The 18,478-nt window shown below is 43.3% G+C and overlaps 1 protein-coding gene across 1 annotated transcript in view; it reads left to right on the top strand.

Moving 5' to 3' along the window:
* Positions 1 to 18,478, top strand: part of ADAMTS18 (ADAM metallopeptidase with thrombospondin type 1 motif 18) — a 122,766-nt gene that overhangs the window by 65,818 nt on the left and 38,470 nt on the right. Inside the window, exons 4-8 of the mRNA XM_088476811.1 lie at positions 744 to 972; positions 1,718 to 1,917; positions 2,751 to 2,834; positions 13,888 to 14,047; positions 15,213 to 15,318. Of these exons, the coding sequence (XP_088332937.1) occupies positions 744 to 972; positions 1,718 to 1,917; positions 2,751 to 2,834; positions 13,888 to 14,047; positions 15,213 to 15,318 (779 nt within the window). The remainder of the gene's footprint in view (positions 1 to 743; positions 973 to 1,717; positions 1,918 to 2,750; positions 2,835 to 13,887; positions 14,048 to 15,212; positions 15,319 to 18,478) is intronic.

Here is an 18,478-nt window from a genome sequence, read left to right as displayed (position 1 = left end):
GGTCCATGGCCAGGAAACTCCCCAGACCTTAATCCCATTGAGAACTTGTGGTCAATCCTCAAGAAGCGGGTGGACAAACAAAGACCCCCAAATTCTGACAAACTCCAAGCATTGATTAGGCAAGAATGGGCGGCCATCAGTCAGTATGTGGCCCAGAACTTGATTGACAGCATGCCGGCGCGAATTGCAGAGGTCTTGAAAAAGAAGAGTCAACACTGCAAATATTGACTCTTTGCATAAAGCCTTTGACACTTATGAAATGCTTGTAATTTTACTTCAGTATACCATAGTAACATCTGACAAAAAGGTCTAAAAACACTGAAGCAGCAAACTTTGTGATAACCAATACTTGTGTCATTCTCAAAACTATTGGCCATGGCTGAACAGTATGTGCAGGCCACAAGCATGTGCTCTGTTGTACTGCATATGCACAATAATAAAGTTGGGATTCGGGGGAGAATCTAATTAAAATAAAATTATACGTTTTTTTTTTTTTATTGCAACTACTTATTCCAGCATGCCCAGCCTGCTCGGGCATTCTGCTGCTTCTAGTTCCACATAAACCTGCATGCACGGCAGCTATTGGCAGCCATGGGCATCCTGGTGCTTGTAGTTCTTAAAATGCGTACAACTCATAATACATACATCATGGCAGCCTGCTCTGAATCAGGCCCATAGTTGAATGAAATAATGAATGCAGGTGCGCTTTATGGAACTACGCTAACAAAATATCTTTTTTTCAGTCAGGTTTCTTAAGGACGCGCGCAAGTGAGTTTTTTATATCGCCGTTGCCGCAGCACCTTGCAGAGAAGCACAATTTCACCTCCCCGGAAGGACATCACCCACATGTACTATATAAACGGTCAGTGGAAAATGAAGTGGTCCTCCGCAGTGGACCGTCCTTGTCCAGCTCCGCAAACCAGTCACACAACACTGCACAAAAGCAACATTTTTGTGGAAAACGCAAGAAATGTGAGTGGAAAATAATCAGTTACTAATATAATCTATATGCCATTCGGACCTTTACAGGAAATGCTCTGCAAATAGTTTTTCACTTTTTTTTTCTTTTATTGCATTCATTGTAACAGCCATGTAGTTGGGAGGTATTTCATACACTGACCTGTCAACTTGTAAATATTCTAGAGATGGACATCGTAAGCCGATGGTTAGCGACCATCGATGTTCCCAATTCGATGGAAGTATTTTTCCCATCCAACTGCGGGTATTTGATGGTTGTCAGACATCGGTGGAGCTTTACGATGCCCATCTGATGACTAGCTTCTTCTCTGCTAATGTGCAAAGCCCCGGAAGCTTCTGCTCATGCGCACATTAAAAACATTGAATCGTTGAGGTCCGGCCTTGCTACCCTCCCACAGTACATGGTGTCCGCTTATAAAGCAGGACAGCTGGAAACTCCAGTTTTATCAGTGCTGTCATTCACTGCTCCACCAGAGGATGTGCCAAAAATTAGGCCATGCTCTGATAAATTACCAGGAGGCACTTGCAGAGTAATACATCTGGGCACAGGAGAGTGGGCACGGAAGACATGAAGGGCAGCATAATGTAGAGCTAAGAGATAGAGATGATAACCAGATCATACACATAGGACACCACTGCCAGTTGTAAAGCAATGGGAATTATGGGTAATTATTTAAAATGACAGTTGTTTGCTAAACTAGATTGAGAACTGTACTTATTTATCTATTTATTTTTATAGATTTGCCTAGGTTTCCCCCAAAAGACCCCAAATCAAAACAAAATAAATATGCACGTTCCCCACGGTCAAAGCGTGCTGCAGCTAAATCCCACAGTGCCGGCAGTTTGGTCGTTGAAACCCTTGTCGTGGCAGATAAAAAGATGGTGGAAAAACACGGCAAGGAAAGCGTCACCACGTACATACTGACTGTGATGAACATGGTAAGTCATTAGCCGTTTCCTCTGTATATTACAGAATTGCTAAATGTTCTGTTTACATGCTGTGCTTATAGTGGGTTTTATGGAGCTGGCATAGGTCACAGCAGATTTGGGGACTCATATATCAATGAGTGTTATCATTTACAAACAATGATAAAACCTGTTGTGTATGATAAATGCTGCTCCAGCCAATCAGCCCCCAACTGTCATTATTCAAACAGATGACAGTTGGGAGTTAATTGACTGGAGCAAAATTATCATACACAGCGAGTTGTAAAACTTGTTGATTAATAAGGCTCGCGACTTTGTGGACCTTAGTAGAAATTACCTCCGGCATTAGAAAGGAACTGTCGGCAAAAAAAGAACTATTTATGGTTACCTGATAGCAGAGAACAGTAGTTTGCACTGCATATATTATTATTATACATTATTTATAATACGCCAAAAAGTGTCCAGAGTGCCGTATATAAATACAGTTTAAAAATATCTCAAAAACTGTGAACATATGGGTACATTACAGAGATATTGGAACACTGATAAAACTAAATATCTAGATCAGGCGCAAAAATTTATATATATTAATAATTCATTGTTAACCATATTGTAGCTCCCAAAAAGGTTCTGGAAACACTAAATACACAGCGGAAAATATACACACACAAGGGAGCGCTATAATAAAAAGTTACAAATTCATTTAATATAACATAATTGTTAAAATGTATTACAGAGATACCTGTATTTGTGAATTCTGTTACCGGTTCTTTTATATCAAGCCACTTGGATTTTTGATATTTTGCATTTGACTGAATATGAAAACTTTTTCTGTGTCCATCTAGGTGTCCAGTCTTTTCAAGGATGGGACAATTGGAACTGACATAAATATGGTTGTTGTGAGTCTTTTGCTTTTGGAAGAGGAACCAGTAAGTTCGTAAAATCTTGTATTTATGACATGTGCACCAGCTTCTACAGTGACATACTGACTGGCACAGTGCAGACCAATAATGCATTTTTTGGACATTATATTTGTGCATCCTGCCTCATTGATTTCACCGAAAGGGAATTGCATACCTGTCATCATTACCAATCGGACAGCTGCTTACAAATAAATCACACACACAGTCCACTTTAACCATGCCCAGATCTGCCCAAGTTACCCAGCCACCCAGCCATTTCTGACAAGGCAGTCAGGAAAGTCTAGGAAAATGTGCAATGTCTGCAGGTAGGGAGTTGATAGGCTGCCCCTATTGTGCAGTAGGTGATCAGATTTCTGTTATACATTAGGCCCAGATAAGTAATGCATGACTTTCCATAATTATTGAGCCATTTTTGTAAACAGGTTGTCAATCCAAAATCCCCCCCTGGTTTTCACCATTGTAATCTGATTGGATTGGTGCAATTTGACACTCCAGATATGTGACCAATTTGCGCCTAGAACTAATCAAAGTGCAATATTACGATCCATGTGTGACCGGCATAACTATGTGTGGGGATATGTGTATGAATTTAGGCAGATTTGGAGAAATAAATTATGTTATCATTTACATAAAACACTTGGACAGCCTGATCTATCAGAAATCTGTAGAATCCTGCAGAATTAGAGCCTGCTGCATTATAGAACAAAGAATCCTTCGAACTACAGTGCACGAATTGTTCTATAAAAATCTAATAATGGCAATCGAATCTCTTGAAGTCAGTTTTGTAGAATTGTAGTTCTTCCCAAAAGTTATGCAGTAACCTATGTACAGTGCATTAGATACAGAGAAAGCATGAAATAACTGTGGGTCAAGTGGGGGCGGGCCTGATAACAACATGGGGGTCGTGCTGACAAGGGGGAGGTCTGGAGAAGAGGAGGCGGGCTCTGAGTACAATCTATCTTGATAGTTGTTGTCATTCATGTACATATAGTTTTGTGGCGAATTGTGTTGCATTTGGTTCCAAGTTATTGTACAGCAATACACATCTCTTTTCTATACTGTTTAAGTTTATTTGTAATACAAAGAGAAATATGCTACCTCATTATTATTAATATTGCGCTGTAATTTTTGTTAAAGCTTTACAATCTTCATTGTATAATTGTGAATTTTAACTATTGTTAACAAGCTCGGGCATCTGACCTTTGAATGATTAGTAAGGTCCAAAGCTGACATTTAAGCATGAGGGACATTAAACCACAAGTGTTTTGAGTGTTGCCAGCTTAATAACCTGTTGGATATTGCCCCTTTAAGTTTAGCTGGTCTTATGCAGCCAATGAATGTTTCATGGGGAGTGGTCTAAGAGTTTAGAATGGAGTGATGCATGTAAATCTGCCTCTTTGTTATAGCTTTTTTCCAGGGCAGGGAAGTGCATTTGTCAATTATCATTTTCCTTAGTAAAACTCTCTTAGTGCTTTCCTCCCCTTCTCCTTCTCTCCTCCTGTTCTTTATTTTTTTTAGTAATTCTTTTAATTTACTTCCTTCCTGTCATTGCTTTTACATTTCCTTTCTGTCCTCAGTCACTGTCCTATCACTGGTTTCTTGTTCTGCTGGGGGTGGGGTGGCTATGTCCTGCCTAGTAATCAGCTTTCCCAGACCCTGGTCCCTGACTCCACAGTGCCCCCTTGTTATTAGGGGCTGCAGGGGTGGTTCCCCTATTGATAGTTCAATCCCCCCTCATGCTGCTGCTGCAGGGCCGGTGCAAGGTGTCTGGGTGCCCTAGGCAACATTTCATCTACCGCCTCTGCTCCCTCCAATACTATGCCACACATTAGTGACACCAATTTATAATATGCCACACAGCTGTGTCCCAAATTCATAATATACTATATAGAAATGCCCCAACCAATATGCCACACAGAAGAGCCCCAAAATCATACTGTGCCTCATGACACTGCCCCAATTAATAATATACCACACATCTGTGCCACAAATTCATTATATGCCACACAGCTGTATCTCCAATTCATATTTTTTCTATACATCAATGCCTACAATACTTATGCCACACAGGTGGCCCAAATTGTTTATATGCCATACAGCTGTGCCCCCGATACATTTTTCTACACATCCATGCCCCAATATATATTTATGCCACACATCTGTGCCCCAATATATGTCATCAACCTCCCCTCCCCCACACTCACCCTGTCAGCACTCAGTAACCCCCACACACACACTAAATCTGGCTAAAGATAGGCCGCCATAACTGAAAATCTAAAGATTATCTATCCAACCAGCCAACTAGTTGATTGGTTGGAATGAAAATCTGGTAATGTATGGGCGTAAATCATGATCAGCATTTTGCTCCTAAATGCCAGAAAACAGATGAAAATGGACGTTCAGACAAGTTTGTTAAATGTTTGAGCTAAACAATTTGTTCAAACAACAGTTTTTGTCCATTTTCCGGCATTTGGGAGCAAATTGCTGATTGTCATTTGCTTTCATACTTTACCAGATTATCATTCCAACCAATCAACTAGTTGGCTGTTTGGACAGATAATCTTTAGATGTGTGGCCAGCTTTAGCCTGTCTGCACTCATTAACACACACCTGCATCAGCCTTGGTCATCAGTAGACCCAGCCAGGACTGAAAGAGACATCCTTCTTTTATGTTGTGTACTCAGCGGCGCCCTCCAGTGGCCGGTGCCCTTAGGCAGCTGCCTAAAGCTGCCTAAAGGTAGCACCGGCCCTGTGCTGCTGCAGCAGCTTTGTGGAAGGTGTGCCAGTGCGTAGGAGGGGTGCTCCCCCTCAGTCCATAATGCCCCTGGTCAGTGTCATCTGTGTGGCTGCAGTGGCCAGCACCATAGGCAAACTCAGGAGAGATTTATGGTTGCCTTGTCTGAAACCCTCTCCCCCACCCACCACCATGATGACCACAATAGAAATAGCATATAATACTAGAGTTGCATGTTCTTTAGGATCTCCTTAGTGTCACAATGAAATAACTAGCACTACAGTCCCTATTGATCTTTTAAAATGTGTCACCCAGTAGTAAAAATTAAAAAGCCAGTAATGAATATAGTTGTGCACCAACTAGGAGTTCTGGAAAACATGTACTGTTCGGGGTGCACTGATATAGACCATCTATAGGATCAATTATTAATACTGGATAATACACCATTCAGTACATAAGGGGACCAATGTGTACATCTATGTCCAGGGCAGTGCACGGTTTCTTTTTCTGTCCTCCCCCAGATTCCCCAACTTGCTCAGATGATCGGTAATGGAGCTCACATATGAAATAAAAAGATTCAGCTCAGACAGGATGGCTCTACCTCTACATATAATTGCTTACTGTGTTTGCTGGTCCTGTATATGCCAGAATTATTTCATTCAGTACATTCGTATGATGTATTTTATAGCTGGTTTAAGTGCTGATTATGCCCTCTTACTGGTAGAAAACAGTTGCAGCAAACAGTGGCAGTTTTATGCTGGGCATTGAGGTCCCATTGGAGGAATAGAACGCTTTAGTGATGCGTTATCTGACATTAATGGGTAGCTGCTTTGGCACTGCTTTATTTATGTATAGCACCTACGATCTGACTTTTATCTCCTTTGAATCATTGTTATCAGTCAATAGAGGAAATTGTATTATATACTGTATTCTGAGCATTTAACTGAAAATTGACAGAATACATGTGCTACAGTGAGATTCTACAGGGTGCATAGCTTATTATTATTGCAATCACTGCCCCAAGCAGCTGTCACTGGAGGGGGAACACCTATGGGAAGCTCCCTTCTCAGCTATGCTCCTACTTTGCAAACATATATTGCACCTATATTATTACTAACCGTGTACTGTCTACCACCATTATTATTATTCCAGGTCTCCTAATAAATAAAAAATATCTGTAACTTATTTAGGGTATAGTGTAAACTAACAGAGATAAAACTAACAGGCGGCCATCATACTATGTAGTGCCCCATGAATTCTGGAACTCTGGATGGTGCCCTTTCATGCTCCTCTGGAACCACCCTTGCTACTCCCCTGGTTGTTACACCTGTGCCGGGTGCATTGTCTCCCGTGGCTGTGGCCCTGACCCAGCTCCTGCTATTGCTGCCCTCCAAACGCAGTCACTTGGGCCAGCGGTTTTTGACACCTTTGCTAGCATCCTAGTCTTCCATGCCTGGGTCATCATCTGATCAGTCATCAGCAGTTGCTGCTTCCCCATTGCCTTCTCATGTTTAGACGCAGCTGGGCTGGTTGGCTGGCTAGCGTCTTGCTGCTCTGGGAGGGGGAGGGGGCACAGGTGAGGAGGCCTATTGCTCCTACCATTATTATTATTATTATCCTTTATTTATATGGTGCCACAAGTGTTCGCAGCGCCTTAAATAGTACATAGAACTAATAAGTGAACAAGAAACAAGTAACTTACAGTACATTACAGTGCAGGACAAGGACACGATTTATATACATTGCTGCCATAGCAATTAAAGCACTCACAATAAGCAGCCGGGAGTTGGCAGTCACCTGTTAGGTGCCCTTATGGGGAGTAAAGAGTAGAAGAAAATGTAAAGAGAAGCACATGAGGGAAGAGGTCCCTGCTCGTGAGAGCTTACATTCTAAAGGGGAGGGGCAGACAGACAGGCGTGACACAGAAGGGGAATATAGGGAGGAAAGAGCATGAGGTGGGTTAGGATGAGTGCTGGAAGGCCTTGATGAAGTAGTGGGTCTTGAGAGCCCGTTTGAAGATTTGTAGAGAGGTGGAGAGTCTGATAGGGAGAGGGAGAGCATTCCAAAGGTAGGGAGCAGCACGGGCAAAATCTTGGATGCGGGAGTGGGAGGAAGTAATCAGTTGGCAAGAGAGGCGGCGTGCATTTGTTGAGCGAAGTGGACGGCGGGAGTGTGAGGGGAGAGAAGGTCAGAAATGTATGCGGGAGAGGATTTGGTGAGGGCTTTGTAGGTGAGTGTAAGAACCTTGAATTGGCATCTGAAGGGGAAGGGGAGCCAGTATAGGGCTTGAAGGAGAGGGGAAGCAGATGTAGTACGTCTGGAGAGGAAGATGAGCCGAGTAGCAGCATTGAGAACCGACTGTAGTGGAGAGAGGTGAGAGACTGGTAGGCCAGCTAGGAAAAGGTTACAGTAGTCCAATTTGGAGATGACCAGTGAGTGGATGAGGGTTTTAGTGGCATCCTGGATGAGGAAGGGTCTAATCCTGGAGATAATTTTAGGTGGAGACGGCTGGACTGCGAAAGGTGCTGAATGTGTGGTTTAAAGGAGAATGAGGAGTCTAGGATAACTCCAAGATAGCGCACTTTGGGGCTAGAGGAGATAGTTGTGCCATCAATAGATTATGAAATTGTGGGAAGTGATGTGGTGGAAGAGGGTGGGAAGATGATCAGCTCAGTCTTAGACATGTTAAGAAAGTGCTGGGACATCCATGAAGAGACAGCAGAGATACGGGTAAGGAGCTCAGGGGAGAGCTCAGGGGTGGAAAGGTAAATTTGAGTATCATCAGCATAGAGTTGATATTGGAGGTCAAAGGCGTTTATGAGTTCACCTAAAGAGGACGTATATAGGGAGAAAAGGAGAGGTCCAAGAACAGAACCTTGGGGAACTCCTACTGTTAGTGGAAGTGGGGGGGAAGAGGAGTCATGAGAGGAGACAGAGAAGGAGCGATCAGTGAGGTAGGAGGACAGCCAGGAGAGGGCAATTCCACGTACACCGAGAGAGTAAAGGATTTGCAGGAGGAGAGGGTGGTCTACAGTGTCAAATGCAGCAGAAAGGTCAAGGTGAATGAGCAGAGAGTAGTGGCCCTTGGATTTGGCAGCAAGGGGGTCGTTGCTGACTTTCGTGAGTGCAGTTTCCATAATTGGCAGGCGGTTGTACTTTATATTTGCAGTGTGCTACCCTGTAACCCGCCAATGTCATTGAATATCTACAAAAAAAAAAGAAGGCCTCACCCTGAAGAGGCTTGCTTCTGTGCCGTATCTGGTACCGCCCCCAGCCGTCTAGCTATCAGTGGCGGATATCTGTAAGACGGCATCCCCTGCACGCCTCGGTCGTATGTGGCACTGGCTATGGCTATATCCCCATAGGGAAGTGGCTGAGTACTCCTGCAGTAACACTCAGCTCCAATTTTACTGACGCTGCTGTCACAACTGGCTTTTTAAGTTTACCTCAATGGTTCGTGGTGCGTTTCACTTTGGCAGTTGACGTGGGTTGCGTAGGGGCTCACTAAGAACATGCTGTTGCTTGAGCTGTTCCCCATTGTGGTTGCTCTAGAACTCTTGGGGGAATGCTTGGGTAACGTGAGTATGATTTTATTACGACAACCTGGCCGCATTGCAGGCGCTTGACCTCGGAATTCGTCCTTTCTTCCGTTTGTTTGTTTGCTAGCATGAATTGTTCTGTGTTGCCTGCTGTATAATGTCCAATATGTGTCCAGGCATGTGCCAGGTATACAAAATATGATTAGCAGTGATCCTGGGCACCTATGGCACTTGGATATGGCTGCAGATAAAATGTCGAAAAAGTACCACTCCAAAATACTCAAAATATATGAAGCGAAAATATTACTGTGACATTTCAAGTGCGCACGGTGCCAATTTAAGAATTATGGAATACTTCCCAATTATGCTGATATTGGGGTCCCGTATATACGTCGGTCAGTCCCAGTCGATGGTACTCTAATTTACATGTAAAAAATAAATATCATGTAGACATAGTGCATTAAAGTAATCAATTTATTGAACAATACAAAATTAATGAACAACTGGTGCAACTTCCATAGTGCACCACATAAACTTATTCATAAGCGCAATACACAATACGCCAGAAATTTTATAATATGAGCATATATGCGTACACAATATAAAATCCAAGGGCCACTGCCTCTTGTTTCAAGTAAAAATTGGGGAATTACCTCTCTGGCAGGTGACCCATGTCCTTATGTTTGGCATATCATCAGGCCGGCATTTAGGAATTAGCTTTGAGGGCCATTGCCCCCCAGGACTTTGCGCTGTTATCAGGCAGCTTGGCTGGAATGGGAGCGTTTCTTCTGATTTTGGTGGCTCAGGCATGTAAGAGCTTGCAGAGAGTCATGCTGACATTTATTTGGGACCTGTATTTGCAAGGGCGCTCGCTTGCTGTGGTACGGCATATTTTAGCAGGCATGTCTATTTTCTCTGCGTTATATGACAGGCCTAGCGCCTTCAAGTCCTTCATAATTTCAGGGGCCAGCAGGGGTTGGTCCAGCTCGACCCCTAAAGCGGTTGACTGCAGGTGTCCCATTGATATGTCCATGTTTCTTTACTTGGTGGCTCTGGTCCCTTCAGTTTGTTTTTATTTTTCAGCTTTGAATGCTTGCTGTTTCAATTAAGTTTTTGCCATAACACTTCATGCAGCGTTTTGGGTCTGCAAATTAGTTGCCCCCTTTAAGAGGGCTGGCCCACCACTCACTTTTGCGGACGTAATTTGTATGCCCAGAAGCGATGCTAGGCCTTATAAAGTGCTCCAGTACGTATTGCAGTCCATGACGATTGGATGGGGCATGGCTGATGCATAAGGATGTATCCCCGGTTACGAAATACCAGTTTTGTCATGTTTTTGCAGCGTTTTGTAGTTTTTTCAGAGCTCGAGTCGGGAGAGTTCGGTAATCACTCATTTAGAATAGGAGTTGCTACATCTGCGGCATTTGCTGGCTTATCCGACAGGGATATCCAGTCCCTTGGTCGGTGGCGTTCTGCTGCGTTCCGACGTTATATTCGTCCAGGCTTAGCTATTTTTGCTCCAATGTAGCTCACCGGAGGCCTAAATACTAGCCGACCTACTACGGGAGTCTATGAGGAATTTTTTATTTTTCCCCCGGGGGCCCAATTGGCTTCTGAATTATATGATATGGCGTGATGGTTAGTTTACTCCAGGGGTTTTTTAGGTTTTTTGCCTCAAGTCTGGTTAGCTACGTTGTTCCCCTCCCCCTTCCCCCCTCTTTGTTACGTTTTTTGCCATGTCTTGTCGGTATGGTGTGTATGTGGTTCAGCTGCTTTGTTTGTGTTTTTTCTTTCTGCATTATAATGTGCTGCATCTGTGTGTGAATGAACATATCTACTTATGTTATGTTCTGTGGACATATATGTACTTTAATCAATGCAGTGCTATAATTGCTTGAAATAATACTGACAGAGTGGTATTTGGTTTAAATAATTATTTATTGCTATAGATTAAATAAATAATAATATATAGATATCCAGGATACTACCATATATTTCGGAAAAATATAAAAAAACAGGCCTGTATTGATACCGAGAATCTATTTTAATTATACTTTTTCTTACCTATATAACACTTTAATTTCTTTCTTTTAAAATTTCATGGACTGTATCATTGATATACATACATACTTTAAAGACTAATAAAAGTTATATTTAATTCGGTGCAACAATTGCAGACAACTCTTTCCCTCTCTACCATCATTGGGAATGCTTTGGATTTGAACTGCTTTGGATTTGTGCTCTATTGTCATTAGATCCATTTGATAGCAAAAGCCCTGCCTTCTTGCAAGTGTTGTGGTCTTTCATTGTCCACAGGAGTGTTTGGAGGTGTGCTGGTTCTGGTGCCTGGTTGGATGTGGCTAGGAGGAAGGTAAATACTTCAGTGGTGAGGTACATGTTGGAGAATGGTGGTGGTGTAGTAGAGAATGGTGGTGGTGTAGTGGAGCAGGTGTTTATTCAATTCCGCGATGCACATTTGTTTCGTGGAGATGGCGTGCATTTTAGTCCTGCAGGATTGGCTAATTTTCTGCTGGTTTAGGTGTTTCTTGTTACAGGGTTGAGTTATGGTGGCGGCACATCGGTTTAGGCCTCGCTTGGCGGAAAGGAACGACGGAGTTAGTTTATGTTAATAGGTAGGCTTAGTGGGTGCGCTCTCTTTAAAGTGGAGTAAGGCGACAGCCAATTGTCCTGGACGGGAGATGGCTATACCACCTGGACCGGTGGTTGAAGCTAAAGGAGAGTTGATCACCAATGCTTGGCTTGTGTGTGTGTTTAATCAATGATTTAAGGATGGTAAGTGCGCTCAAATGACCCCCTTCTATAGTGAATGAATGTCGATTCAGTATCAATGTTGTATTGAGGTAGTTTATTGGCAACATAAAATTAAAATAAAAATCAATAGTGTCACAGTGCAGAGGACCTGTGAAACCCAGTTCGTAGGATGAAAAGGAATGATTGTGCAGAGTTGTGAATGTCACAATGAGCACATGGTGATGAATAATAGTCTTATAGATATATTGGGAGTGTGTGACCAGGGTAGGAGGGAGCAACGTAGCTCAGTCAATAGGTGAATAATGATGCTGACTGCGGCGTCCCGCTTAGTCAGTATGACAGTGCCTGCTGGAAATGGGTAAAGATGGCGGTGCCCGAGATGCAGTGTTCTGAGTGGTGACCGATGGGGTGCCGGAGATGCTAGGGATAGGGGTCTCCTGGCTGAACAGTCCGGTGGTGGTGCGGAATGGCGACGCCCGTCCGGGTGAGCGGACGAGCACCACCGACGCACGATGGCGGGCTGCGTGTGCCTTGGGGGAGGAGGTGTAGCGGTGTAGGTTCGTGACACCAGGGACCGCACTCCTCCTCCGTTAAGGAGACTTACCTCCCTGTCGTCTCGACGGTGCCTCTGTGTCCCCTTGCCGGCCTCAGCTTGATTGAAGTCCTCTCGTCTGTGGCTGGTGCTTCCGGGTCACGTGAGCTGTCTTCAGCTGGTTAGTGATGAACGCTGTGGTGGGGGGGGGGTGCGCGCACTGATAGATGGCTCCTGGTCACTCTCCGTAGAATATAATGAAGGTGTGGAAGGCTGCAACGCATTTCGACTCTCTAGGGGTCTTCTAGGCAGTGAGTGAGTTTACTAGAACTGTTCAGTAAAACATGATAGCATATAATGTTCTGTGTAGAAAACTTGATTTTCTCCATATTTTTGTTTATAAAACAGGGATCAAAGAACCATCAGTAGACATAGTAATAATAGTTCTCCCACAGAGACCATATACATGTAGGAATATTCTTGTCTGATTGGTACTGTAACTAGAGATATATAAAACATATGGGGGTCATTTAGAACAACAACAAAAAATATGTTTCTTCTTTGTTCTACCTGCGCCTACATATCTGTCATGCACATACATAGGCCCGTATTCAATTAGTTTCACATACGTATTAAAGTTTCGCCTGCCGGAGTTTTCGCCTACATCGCGTCTTTTAGCCGCGGAAACTTATTGGGAGCGATAAGATGTGGAAACATTAGGGATCAATGTAGTAATGCCCAATTAGCCCCAAAGGAAACAATTTGGGGTACTAAAGTTTGTACAACTGCCTCTAATTAGCGTCTTTGCAGTGGTGAAGAATGGCATTAAGCAGTACTTTTTAGGAGAAAATAAGTATTCCTGGCAAATTTGGGGTACTTGAAAATGGGTGCAAGCATATTTAAAAGTTGCTAAAGTTAAGTTATAAGAAACGTAAAAAACGGACCTTGTGCAAACACCTGCAATCAAAAAAACACCTCACCCATACTTGCAGACCCCCCAAAAGTCTATTTCACTACTTTTTATGTTTGTACCCCCACTTTGCACTTTTCGACCCCATTTTCAGAGTGCTTTTTTGGAGTGTTCCTCACTTTTTTTAGGGGATTTTGGATGCAGTTAACCTTTGGGGGTCTGTTCCAAGGGTACTGAGTGGTTTCCCCACCTTTGCACTCCTAAATAGCGATTTTGCAATTTTTTTCTCCTCCTATTCAGAGGTGAATCTTTTTCGCCTATTACATTGCATCGCGTTTTCGCGTACGCGAAAAGAGTTTGCAATTGAATACGGAGATAAGTTTCCGACTGGCAAAAAGTCGCAATTGGCGATACTTTTTTGCGGATCTCTGCTTTTCGCTCCGAATTGTATGCGGCCCATAGACGGGAGCTACAGTGTGTTGAAAATTTACCCCAAATTATTCCTACTGCAAACAATCCTTTGTCTTAATGGCATGTATAATAATGAATCACTTTTCCCTTTTGTCTTGCAGGATGGGCTCACAATCAATCACCACGCTGATCAGTCCTTAAACAATTTCTGTCAGTGGCAATCCGCTATCATGGGAAAGAACGGGAAAAGACACGATCACGCCATCTTGCTGACGGGATTAGATATTTGTTCATGGAAAAATGAACCTTGCGATACTTTAGGTACATTTTTGATAAACATATTGATTCATGCCATTGTTTTCATATAACATTGTTTAAAAGTTCAATTTTACGTATAGTAAAAGTTTAGTGAAAATCTAAAAAAAAAAATATCAATAGAGGTATAAATAAGGGTGAAAAATAATGTAAGGTCAAAAATAACAAATCCAGATGTAGAACAATTCTACTGTTGATGTGCAGAAATTGGGCATATGTTGGGCCCGAACTGCGTGCATGGTAGAAATGCGCCTATTCGCCAGCATGCAGAGATGAATACATCTTTCGATGTGAGGGTCCCTATTTGTACGCCTGGTTTGCTGATAGTCACCAATATCAGTGCGCTGTTACACCTAGCCTAATCTAGGTGTAAAAATAAGTCTGAAAATAGGCGTGATTACATTTAAGTGAAGGCGTGCGTAGCCCGCAGTTATCGACACGCCCTCACTGAATTCTGGGTGGAAACGCTTCATTACAACCCACTTACGCCCCTTCAGTTGTAAGCGTAAATTCGATTGCAGGCGCTCAAGGGTGCGCCGTGCAAAAAGTCAGCATCAGCCCCAGCATGTCAATGCATTCGGCAAATGTATATTTGCCGCCCTATCTAGTTGAAGTTCTATTAGAATCACAGTTTATCCATTGTGGAAGTTGGTATACTACACCCCCCCATTACCCCTGGCGAGTGCAGGGAACTAAATCTGGACAATCACCCAAATGCATCTATAGAGCAGTAACACACCTATCCGTATGTTTATTCGAAGCATTACTATTATAATTACTATTCTTATTATTGTTGATTATTTTTATGCTGGTCATCCACTGGCATTAAGAAACACCAGTGACACCGCATGTCACATGCAATCGTCTTCGATTTGCGGCACGTGACCAGCACTTACACCTGTGGCCATGGGTGGGGATGTCAGTAGAGCACAATACTTTGATCTTCTTGCGGTCACATCAATGCACGCAAGTGAATAGAGCATGCAATGACATAAAAACCATGTCACCTAGCTGCTGCACCAGACTGCATGTGAATGGGGATGTTAGATATAAGGTCGGTAGAACCAATAGTTCCATCCCAGTTCCCATTTCCATGCTTTCATTGGTGTTAGAAATTAGCAACTGACAAATTATTTCTGCAATTGACCAACTTTAATTTTTTATGCTTTAGGCTTTGCACCAATTAACGGTATGTGCAGCAAGTATCGGAGCTGTACAATTAATGAAGACACAGGTTTGGGCCTGGCTTTCACAATTGCTCACGAGTCTGGTCACAAGTAAGTTTTATCTGTAACGTAGATATAAGTAAGCAAATACATATTAATCTGTAACTAGGGTAGTGCGACCAGTGCCATGGCACAGGGCACCGCAGGGCAGGGGGCGCTGTTTGGGCCTGTCAATTTTCCTGTTTATTATCATTAACACTTGTAGCTTCCTCTTCTTTTATCCCCAGCATCTCCTGGCCGCCCCTATCTCTTCCCTGGCCTTTCCCCATGAGGTCATGGCCCTTTTTTAGGTGCACTATCTTATGTCCCTATTTAAAAAATGGGGGAGGCGCCAATGCTCTCTCTGGCACAGGGCACCGAAAAATCTAGTTACGGCTCTGATATTAATAGCATGGCAGCTAAAATATGAAATGTTTAATTTATTACTTTATTAAAATTAATTTTTGGTTAATATACCTCTAATTTGTGATATAAGTTTACTACTGTAGAAGTCCTGTTGTCTTTTGCTCTTGTGCGAGTATTGTGAATCTTTTTTAATATCCTTGTATGTCATAGGAAGAAAAGAGTGAGACACACTCCACTGATTACATGAATACACCCCCTGCTCCTAGATTACATGAATACACCCCCTGCTCCTAGATTACATGAATACACCCCCTGCTCCTTGATTACATGAATACACCCCCTGCTCCTAGATTACATGAATACACCCCCCTGCTCCTAGATTACATGAATACACCCCCTGTTCCTTGATTACATGAATACACCCCCCGCTCCTTGATTACATGAATACACCCCCTGCTCCTTGATTACATGAATACACCCCCTGCTCCTTGATTACATGAATACACCCCCTGCTCCTAGATTACATGAATACACCCCCTGCTCCTAGATTACATGAATACACCCCCTGCTCCTTGATTACATGAATACACCCCCTGCTCCTTGATTACATGAATACACCCCCCTGCTCCTTGATTACATGAATACACCCCCCTGCTCCTAGATTACATGAATACACCCCCCTGCTCCTAGATTACATGAATACACCCCCTGCTCCTTGATTACATGAATACACCCCCTGCTCCTAGATTACATGAATACACCCCCTGCTCCTAGATTACATGAATACACCCCCCTGCTCCTAGATTACATGAATACACCCCCCTGCTCCTAGATTACATGAATACACCCCCTGCTCCTTGATTACATGACTACACCCCCTGCTCCTTGATTGCATGAATACACCCCCTGCTCCTTAAAAACATTAAAACACCCCACAGATAACATTAATACACAGGGGAGTTGAAGGAAAGGGTGGGGAAAGGAATAGCACATCACATTACAGCATTGTTTGCTGGTTCTAGGGGAGGGACCAGCCATTGGCAAGCAGAGCACCAGCGGGGAGATGTACTAAGCCTTGAAAAATGATAAAGTGGAGAGTGATGAAGTACCAACCAATCAGCTCCTAACTGTCACTTTACAGGTTGTTTTTAAAATGGCAGTTAGGAGCTGATTGGTTGGTACTTTATCATGCTCCTTTTATCACCTTTCAAGGAATCGGTATCGATTCCCTGCAGCGGAAGCCCGACAGATGAACAGATACCGACAGGGGCAGCCTGACAGCGCTGGAAATCCCGATCGTTCTCAGGTAAGTAATAACTAACCTAACCCTATAACCCTCCTTAGGGGTGCCTAACCCTAACCCCCCCCCAAGCATCTTCACTGGTACTGAACACCCAGCCAAAAGTTTTTGCCCACCCAGCTGTAACGTGACTGACAAGCATAAACATCATTATACACCAAGTCATAATAGGAACTTGGGATACACATCGAACACTCAGCCGAAAGTTATTGCCCACCAGTTTTCCACATATTATATTTTCTCTCAATTCGGGACAATATATTAATTACCACGAATTCCCAGCCCCAAGTTTTTGCCGACCAGAATTTTATAAAATATTCATATTGACATTTCCAGACAGACATATATATTATTATTTTTTTTTTTATATTATTCACCACAGAGCGCTGTTTCTCCTCCCCCCCCCTTTTTATGCTATTATATATATTTCAGGAATTATAGGACATTCCCTGAGGTAGCAGCTAGTGGTGTCATCCAATTCCCCCTTCAGGAGCGCTGACCGCCTTTTGTATTAATATCAACAACCCCCCCCCCAAGTGCCTAACCCTAACCCACCCCCTTCCCCGCTGCCTAAACCTAAGTCCTCCGGGGGGTGCCTAACCCTAACCCTCCCTCCCCCTAGCCTAGCCCTAACCCTCTTGGGGGGGGGGTGCCTAACCCTAAGTACCCCCGGGTGTGCTAAACTAAACCCTCCCCCCCCGCGGCTGTCTGCTTGCGGCACCCAGCATCCCTTCGATCGGGATGCCGGGCGCTTGCCTCCCGGCGTCGGGAAAATGACAGGCGTCTAGATATAGACGCCTGTCATTTAACCCACGCTGGGATAAAGCAGTCGGGAAGCCGGCTGTCGGGATTACGTCAGCCGGTTTCCCGATTGTATCCCCTTTTCAAGGCTTAGTACATCTTCCCCCAACCCTAAAGGCCAGGTCCAACTTCAGCATAGATAACGCGTAAGGCCATCCTAGGAGCAACACTGCTGTCATTAGTTGATTTGCGGACCTCATACTTACAGTTATTATCTACTTTGCTCATTTCATTTTTATAACTGTTCATATCACATAAATAATTTAATTACTAAGTTGTTGTTTTTTTGTCAACTTATTTTTGTCTGCTTTTTATCAGTAACATGTGCACAGGTAGGTAACCCCTCCTGATAGCTAAATTAGGTCAGTTACCGTAACTCATTGATCATGTGACTGATGTAAAGTTACCCTGTAGATTAATCTATGAAAAATGTGTGACTTTTGCCAGTTTTGTAATAGGGGATGTTTATTAATACTGAACAAAAGTGTAAATCTGCACTAAAACCATGGCATCCAATCAGACATTTCCTTTCATGGTCTGACAAGTATTTGATAGATACTGTTATACAAGCTTGTCGCTCATAGGCTATTAAGGTATTAGTGCAAATTTGCTTGTTTGAGCAGTCTTAGTATATAACTGTGGGCCTGATTTAGAGGTGGATGCTACAAGTCGCAGCCGTTACTGCAAATTTGTGCTAATGCCTCAGCTGACGGGCTGTCTACTGAGACGCTCACCGGCTGCGGCTGTAATCCGTGGCGGTGCCCA

Source organism: Taudactylus pleione, unplaced genomic scaffold (genome assembly GCF_031769625.1).
Source record: "Taudactylus pleione unplaced genomic scaffold, aTauple2 ptg000195l, whole genome shotgun sequence".
NCBI lineage: Eukaryota > Metazoa > Chordata > Amphibia > Anura > Myobatrachidae > Taudactylus > Taudactylus pleione.
Note: the sequence above shows the minus strand (reverse complement) of the source record. Positions and strands in the feature narration are given on the sequence as shown.